At 61.3% G+C, this 8354-nt stretch overlaps 1 protein-coding gene across 1 annotated transcript; it reads right to left on the minus strand.

The window, feature by feature from the left end:
- Positions 1-1733: 1733 nt before the first annotated feature.
- SPC24 (SPC24 component of NDC80 kinetochore complex) lies at positions 1734-4876 on the minus strand. The gene is made up of 5 exons (XM_004595507.2): positions 4674-4876; positions 2480-2624; positions 2291-2395; positions 2084-2160; positions 1734-1850 (listed from the first exon to the last, which is right to left on the minus strand). The coding sequence occupies exons 1-5, from the start codon at positions 4831-4833 to the stop codon at positions 1744-1746; spliced, it is 594 nt and encodes a 197-aa protein (XP_004595564.1). The 5' UTR covers positions 4834-4876; the 3' UTR covers positions 1734-1743.
- Positions 4877-8354: the final 3478 nt, after the last annotated feature.

Consider the following 8354-nt stretch of genomic DNA (forward strand, 5'->3'; position numbering starts at 1 on the left):
AGCTCTCGTCCGGGTGGGCATGGTGGGGCCTGCCCCAGCAGTAACCCTGGCTGGCTGCCTGCCACCCCATGACACATACCCAGGGCTGTATTGTTTCCAGCCCAAACAAACGGATTCATTCAGACCAGGCCAGGAGGGCAAGCCCTCCACCCAGCCCCATTTCTGGATCCCCCATGCCTCAGTGATGCCCCTGGTGTGCGCGTCTTCCCAGGGAGCCAGCCTGGCACCCCAGGACTCCGGCCCCTGACAGCGGGCAGTGAGTGCAGGCGCAGGGCACAGCTGAGTGGCCGTGGGTCCTGTCCCACCCCACAGAGGTCTCTGGGAAGCAAGGCGGCAATGTGTGGGTCCTGCTGGCTTCTAGCCGCCCCGCCCAGTACAGCCCTGCGTCCAGCCTCATCCGGGGCACTTCCTACATGCGAGGTTGGCCAGCTGACGAGATCTCCCAGGGTCGTGTGCCCACCTGGCTTGACCGTCCCTGTGGAAACCGTCACGGCCAGACTCCATCTGGGTGTGCCCCGGTGGGCGACAGGGGCCTCCTGGGAATGGCCTGTGTCCCAGGCAGGAAGCCGGAATGGGAGGTGGGATTCAGGGTACGGAAGCCCCTGGCCAGCCTTCCAGAACCTACCCCCGCCCCGAGGACGGAGCGTAGGCTGGGAGCTGCAGGCCGCGGGGCCCCCGGCTGTCCTGGGCAGCTGCCAGCACCAGGCTGAGTCAGGGCCCAGGCATGCAGGGACCCTTGGCGGCCGGGCCCTGCCCAGCCCACTGACTGGGTGGCTGAGGGTGCTGGGCCTGCCCTGGGGTGGGGAACACAGCATGGGGAAACAGGCCTGGTGGTGTGGGGGCGAGGCCGCCTGGGTCCTCTGCGCCCACTCCTTCAGGGAGAAGCCGGGCCTGCTCATGTGCATGCCTGGAGCAGCCAGGCCTGGGCTGTGAGCAAGGCTTGGTGGGGTGTGGGGGCAGTGCCCAGGAAGCCATCGGGAGGGGGCCGTGGGTGACAGCCACGAGCGAGGCTTGGCGGGACCCCTTTGCCGCAAGTCTGGGGTCGGCCCCTAAAGACAGGAGACCAGAGGCTTGTGGCCATGCGGCGGCAGAGGCTAAGCCCACGTCCCTGCTAGTGGCCAGCTTCAGGCACGGCTGTATCCGGCCATTCACACTCCCCGGCCCCTTTCCTTAGGCAGGAAGGTCCCCCTTTACCACCCCAAGCCCTCTGGTGGCCGAGAGGGGGCTGGAAGCTAGGCCCCCAGTCAGTGGAGGGCGTCTGCCGACTCGTAGCAGGAGGAAACCCCTTCCCTGTGACCTCCACAGGCCGACACTCAGAGTTCAGGGCTGCACCTGCCGGTCACTCCCGCTGCCCACACGTGAGGGTGGGCCAGGCTTCGCTTCCCCGGCACAGAACGGCTGCCAAGGCTCCAGGGATCACAACCCCAACTCCACAAATGACGGCGGGGGGACTCCCTTGCCTTTCCAGGACTCTTCTACAAGTCTCACATGACAGGTGCGTTTATAGAAAAACAGCGGCTGCAGGGTGGGTCGGGCAGGGGAGGCTGGGACACACGTGCAGGCCCCCCCCACACACACGCTGCGGGGCTGGCACTGATGCGGCCCGGGGCTGAGTGGCGGCCAGCCTCTTCCAGCTCCCCGTAATGTCACATGGGCTTGGCACTTCCGGGGTGGCAGAGACAAACGAAGCCAATGACGGGCCGGGGAGGGGGTGGGCATCATGGACCCGTGCCCAGGCCACGGCTACCACGAGGTGTCCACTAAGCCCCATAGGTAATCACTGATGAATTTCTTGGAGAGCTGCGTGCTATCCAAGTGGATGGGCTGCGCCACGCTGGGGCCATAATGGACTGGAGGGGGGCTCAGGTAAGGAAGACCACGAGGCCGGCATGGCACCCCCCACCCCCTCAGCCACCCCCCCCCACCCTAGCCCAGAGCCAGCCAGCCCTGGGCTCACTCCAGCAGGGAGACAGGCAGGTGGTTGTCCCGGGCAGCAGCCACACACACTGCACGATGGCCCTGAGACCACGTGCGCTCAGCACCCCAGGGCTGGCCCTGCCAGCACCATCCTACCAAAGGATACTGCCTTTGACCACTCCCGGCTCACATTCATAATCCCACTCAATCTTGCTACTTTGGCGGTAGAGCTGGGCCACATACCTGAACGGGAAGACACGAGAGAGAGAGAGAGAGAGAGACGGAGAGAGAGAGAGAACACATAGTTACAGCGCTGCAGGGCTAACCCACGCGGCCCCAGTCAGCAGCGCGCACGCATACTCGCGGCACCTACACGGCAGACGGGATGGCCACGGTGGTGTCCTCGTCCACCTCCTGCTCCTGCCTGTGGAGCTCAGCCTCCAGCTCCCGGAGCTCCTGCAGCTGCTGGCTGAGCTGGGTGGCCGGGAGTTAAGGACTGGGGGTAGAGGAAGGAGCTGGGGGCTGGCCCGCACACCCGCACACACATGCTCAGCAAGGATATAGCAGGTCGGCCTGCAGCTGCCCATCCTCGGCGGCCGCCCTGTGCAGCTCGGCCTCCAGCTGCTGCAGCTCGGTGCCACCCTGGTGCGTGCGCTCCTTGGCGTCCAGCAAGCTCTGCGCCACCTTCTGCTCCGCGGCCAGGATCTCTGCGGGGGCGCGTGGGAAGAGACCCTGGCTCCCGAGGGTCTCATGGCATAGGCTGGGGGTCTCTGGGTCTGCTATGGCCTTCCCACTGCCCCTGCCCAGTGAACTTTGTGCACCATGCAGGGGGTTGTGGGGGGACATAAGGACAGTGGCACAGCATGCTAAGCCGCTGCTTGCAACCCGGGCAGCCCCGAGGGCAGCACTGACCCCAAGCACAAGCTCACTGCTACATTCCAGTGCTGGCTTCCTCCCTGCAAACCTTGAGCAGAGATGGGGAGCCAGGGAGGAAGAAGGGGGCGGCCGGGGAAATCACACCTGGGATGGCCCCCACCCCAGTCCTCAGCTGCCACCAACCCCCACTTCCAAAACTTGCTCCCTGGGTCCCCAAGTTCCTGTCCACCCCACAAGGGCAACCGCAGCCCTCCACTGTCCCTCGCTGTCCCTAGGCATCTAAGCCCTCGAGCCCAGAGCTGCCTTGGAACACCGTGGCAGAGGTCACAGCTGGCCACAGCCGCCTGACCACTCCTTCCGCGACCCCCCAGCTGGGGCCAATCACAGAGCACACAAGGCAGGGGTTGGGGGACGTGCTGGAGCCCCGCGCAGGGGACCGAGCAATGCTGCGCACACCGGTGCCACATTGTGCCACGTGGCATCTGGGGAAAGCCTGGGACAGCTGCCAAGCAACAGAGCAACTGGAGCAGGTAGCCGGTGGGCACATCGGCATTCCTCGGCTGCCTGCTTCCCGGGATGCTGGGAGAGGGGCTCGATGGACATGGAATCTCCCTTGTTGCTTGCTGTGGGGGACCCTGGAGAAGCGGTACCCGGAATCATCCCTGTCTTTCCACAGCCAAGTTCATCTGAGCGCCCTGAGGCTTGGGACCGGGCCACGCCTGGAGGCGTCACGGGCACGCACGGCCCAGGAGACCTGCCCGTGGTCCACGCATGCACGCCACCTTAGCACGCTGGGACCAGCGGCACACACCCACATCTCCCATCCCAGGGTCTAGGTGTGGCTCCTGGCTCTGACCCCCCAACTCCAGCTTTCCACGGAGGCAGACCCCCCTAGGGGTGCCTGCAGTGCCAGCTCCCAGACCCCCGCCCTGGGAACCTGGGCTAATTCCTGGCTGTTGGCAAACACTACGGCTGGTGCCGGCAGGGGAATGTGGGCGCCAAGGAGACGGATGAGTTCCGTCTGAGGTGGGGCGGCTGCATGTTACGCTATGGCTGCACTGCTTGGTCCTGCATCTGCAAGCCCCAGCAGTCGGCGTCGGTCCAACGCATCTTATTAGTTCCATTTTCCCGCAGGGCTCCAGAGGTGTGTAGATCTGATGACAGCCCCGCCACCCCCGACAAGGACAGCAGTGGCATTCTCCACCAATTCCCACCCACAGCACGACCACCCCACGCACACAGCCTCGCGGAGCCCCCTCCCAGCTCTCCCCGTTCCCAGCGCCCTGCCGAAACACCATGGCCCACGTCCTGTCACCTGCACCCCACACAGGGCCAGCCCTTACCCCAGCCCCAATGGCCCACGTCCCGCCCCTGTACCCACACAGGGTCACCCCAAACCCACGTCCCATCTTTGCACCCCACACAGGGTCACCCCAAACCCACGTCCCATCTTTGCACCCCACACAGGGTCACCCCAAACCCACGTCCCATCTTTGCACCCCACACAGGGTCACCCCAAACCCACGTCCCGCCCCTGTACCCACACAGGGTCACCCCAAACCCACGTCCCATCTTTGCACCCCACACAGGGTCACCCCAAGCCCACGTCCCGCCCCTGTACCCACACAGGGTCACCCCAAACCCACGTCCCATCTTTGCACCCCACACAGGGTCACCCCAAGCCCCCACATCCCGTCCCCTGCACCCCACACAGGGCCACCCCAAGCACCATGTCCCCTGCACCCCACACAGCACCACCCCAAGCCCCACGTCCCCTGCACCCCACACAGCACCACCCCTAGCCCGACGTCCCGTCCCCTGCACCCCACACAGGGCCACCCCAAGCCCCCGTCCCGCCCCCCGTCCGGCTCCGGTCTCACCTCGAACCTGCTGCTCCCCGGCCTCCTGCTTCTCCAGCAGCCGGTCCAGCAGCTGCTCGTGGCGGCCCAGCAGCCGCCGCTGTAACGCCGCCGCCCTGTTGGCGCCCAGCAAGCTCAGCAGGCCCTGACTGACCTCCTCGATGTCACGAAAGGCCGCCATGACGACGCCGGGAGATGCGCGCGCAAAATTTGACTGCCCTTCGGTCCCGCCTTCCCCCGTTCCCAATGGCTAGCGTCACCGTCACTCCGACCTCCTAAGCCAATAGGCGTAGGGAGCGGCGGCGGAAGCCAATAGGCCGCCTGCGCGGGCTTTCCGTCAATCATCAGCGACGACCAATCACACCGCATGGTGGGCGGTGCCGGGAGGAGGGGGTGGAGCCGGACTAGAGCCTTGTGGCCGCGCCTGCGCGGAAGACTGCTGTTCCATTTTCACCATTTTTGCAAAGTGGACGCAATTCGAACGGGCGAATTCGCTCGTGGAGCTGGCATTCCGGGCACGTGAGGTAGAAACGAGCCAACAGAGCCAGTACCTCGTGTAAAAAGCTGCAGAGGCGGAACCAGTGTGCAGCCTAGAGTTCAAATCCCAGCTTTGCGCATGCCCTAGCTGGCTGGTGCTGAATAAGCTGCCTTTTCCCCCTGCCTGCCTCACTTCCTCCTCAGAAACAGCAGGATCACACCAGCGTCCCTCCGTGCGTCACGCCCAGAATGCTGCACAAATGATAAAAGTGCGGAGGGAAAAATAGAATAAGAAGAAAATGTAGAAAAATACATTAAAAAAATCATTGGCACGCATACGGCATGGCAGAACGTTGTGTTTCAGCAAATGCTCAGGTGGCTAAAGTCCTTGCCCTGAACCCACCGGGATCCCATGTGGGCACTGGTTCGTGTCCCGGCTGCCCCACTTCCCCTCCAGCTCCCTGCCTGTGGCCTGGGAAAGCAGTGGAGGACGGCCCAAAGCCTTGGGACCCTGCACCTGTGTGGGATTGTGTTGGACCAGGTAGCTGGGCCCCTGGCACCCGAGGGAGAGCGGGAAGGAGCTCCTGGCTCCTAATGTGAGCCCGGCCTTGAGCTCTCGGTCAAAGGGACTGAATTATATAAGAGCCCAGAGTGGCCTACGGAGCGGATGCGACCTTGAGTTCACTTTGGGGCCCTGCAGTTTTACCTGGGACCTTGGCAAGGTTCCCCACCCCTCCCCTTTAAGTTCTTGAAGCTAGAGATAGCCAGCTCTTACCTGCCAGAGGCCGGCTGGCCCAGAGGGTGAGCCCGGAGCAGTTGTGTAAGCACAGCCTGGGGGGCAGGAAGGCTGAGGTCCAGAACGGGCCAGAAGCCAGGTCACCTCTCAGTCCTGCCTGCTAGACTTTCCCAAGGCCAGGGACCAATGCCGGGTGGAACAAAGCTGCAAGTATTAATGGGGAACTGATACATGGTAACCCCTCCAGGTTAATGGGGCCCCATGCAGTAGCCTAGTGGCTGAAGTTCTTGCCTTACACACACCAGCATCCCATATAGGTACCGGTTTGTGTCCCAGTGGCCCCACTTCCCATCCAGCTCCCTGCCTGTGGCCTGGGAAAGCAGTGGAGGACAGCCCAAAGCCTTGGGACCCTGCACCCACGTGGGAGACCCGGAAGAGGCTCCTGGCTTTGGATCGGCTCAGCTCCAGCCACTGCGGCCACTTGGGGAGTGAGCAGCGCATGGAAGATCTTTGTCTCTCCTCCTCTCTGTAAATCTGCCTTTCCAATAAAAATAAATCTTTTTGAAAAAAAATAAAAAGAATCTGGTTAGTTTCCACAGACATTAAAAAGTTGCCTCATCAGCAATTCTCCCTTGGTGGTCATAAACCCTAGAGTCGGGAGCAGCCAGGGGGCTTGCAGGCACGCTCACCACCAAGCCGAGAGCTGTGCCGGAGCCGGTGAGCAGGCGTGGGTGTGGCAGAGCCTTCCAGTAGATTCGAAAATAGGAAAGGAGACACCTGCTCCTGCAGGGATGTGCCTAGGAGACAGGCTGAGCTGCTTAAGTCAGGAATCAAAGGATAAAGACTGGCTTTTATGTGGAAGACAAATTAACACAGAAACACACACACCTCCAGGAGCGCAGAACCCTCCAACCAGGTCTCTCACGTGGGGGACAGAGACCCAAGCCCTTGAGCTATCATCTACTGCTTCGCAGGCACAGAAGCAGAACTAGAAGTGGAGTCGTCGGGATTCAAACCTAGCACTTCCATATAGCAATGGAGGTGTTCTGCCAGTGGCAACTCAGGTACTGTGCCTGGCTCCCCTCCCCCAGGACACAGAGCGTGCCACCACATCCCTAGCGCCCTCACACTCATAGAGAAGTGTGGTGGGTGCCAGGGGCTGGGGCACAGAGGGCTCGGCTCAGTGCCCAAGGGGACAGAGTTCTTCATTTTGCAAGGCTCGAAAGATGGACAGTGGGTGATGTTTGCACAACAGTGCAAATATAGTTAGCATGCCACTGGCCTGGAGAGCCGCGAGTGACCAAGATGGCAAGTTTTACTGTTTGTTTTACCAAAAATAAAATACACTTAAAAAAAACCTATAGACTCTGGGTGGCGGAGCTGGGGATCAGCTGGAAGACCAGCTAAGGAGCACGCTGCTCCTGGCAGCTGCCTTTGTGGGAAACAATTTTTTTCTGGTTTCCTAAAAGCGCCTTCTTGGCTGAGCTGCCTCTCTGGGCAACAGACCAGCACACCAAGCCTTCCACTGACACACGCACTCCGACCATGAGACTTGCTAAAAACCTGGGGGAGCCACCAGCTACCTCTGGATTCAATAGTCCATGGGAGGGAGACAAACAGCGGCCAGGCAGGGATGGGCTGGGGGCTGCGGGAACAGTCCTCAGCCTCAGCAGCAGCAGCACACACGGCCTAGAAGTTAGGATGCCACTTCATGGGGGCTGGGGTCTTCCACCCGTGAAGCCAGCAACACCATGTAGGGGCGCTAGTTCAGGTCCTGGCTGTTCCACTTCCGAGTCAGCTCCCTGCTGGATGTGCGTGTGGGACAGCAGCACAGGGTCCCCTGCTTGGGTCCCCTACCACCCACCTGGGAGACCCGAATGACAGGTCCGGCTCCTGCTGTTGGTCTGGCGCAGCCCCCTGGCCACTGCAGCCTTCTGGGAAGTCAACCAGCAGCTGGAAGATTCTCTTCTCCCTACTCTAACTCCTTCAATTAAAAATGCAGTTTCAAGGACCCAATGCAGTAGCCTAGTGGCTAGAGTCCCGGAGTTGCATGCACAGGGATCCCATATGGGCTCCACTTCCCACCCAGCTCCCTGCCTGTGTCCTGGGAAAGCAGTGGAGGACGGCCCAAAGCCTTGGGACCCTGCACCCGTGTGGGAGACCCAGAAGAGGCTCCTGGCTCCTGGCTTTGGATCAGCTCAGCTCCAGCCATTGTGGCAACTTGGGGAGTGAATCAGTGGATGGAAGATCTTCCTCTCTGTCTCTCCTCTCTGTGTATCTGACTTCACACTAAACATAAATACATCTTTTTTAGAAAAATCCAGTTTCGAGAACATGAGCCTAAAACATAGTGCATTAGCTTTATTACATTCCATTTCCCTTCTTTTAAAAAAATTACAAAAAAAGAATACTTCATCGCGTGTTAATACTGCCTTCATGGACGTACCGTGATCAGAAAGTGGAAAGCAAGCACAGGGGTACAGGTGAGG

Source organism: Ochotona princeps, chromosome 33, assembly GCF_030435755.1.
Source record: "Ochotona princeps isolate mOchPri1 chromosome 33, mOchPri1.hap1, whole genome shotgun sequence".
In the NCBI taxonomy this organism is placed as follows: Eukaryota; Metazoa; Chordata; class Mammalia; order Lagomorpha; family Ochotonidae; genus Ochotona; species Ochotona princeps.

Excerpts from the sequence above, each read along its gene's own strand:
- SPC24 (XM_004595507.2), bottom strand. The coding sequence starts at position 4,833 with ATGGCGGCCTTTCGTGACATCGAGGAGGTCAGTCAGGGCCTGCTGAGC. Across the intron at positions 2,396-2,479 it reads CAGCTGCAGGCCGACCTGCT|CCAGCTCAGCCAGCAGCTGC; the intron begins ATATCCTTGCTG and ends ACTCCCGGCCAC. Across the intron at positions 1,851-2,083 it reads GCCGGGAGTGGTCAAAGGCA|TCCATTATGGCCCCAGCGTG; the intron begins GTATCCTTTGGT and ends GCCCCCCTCCAG.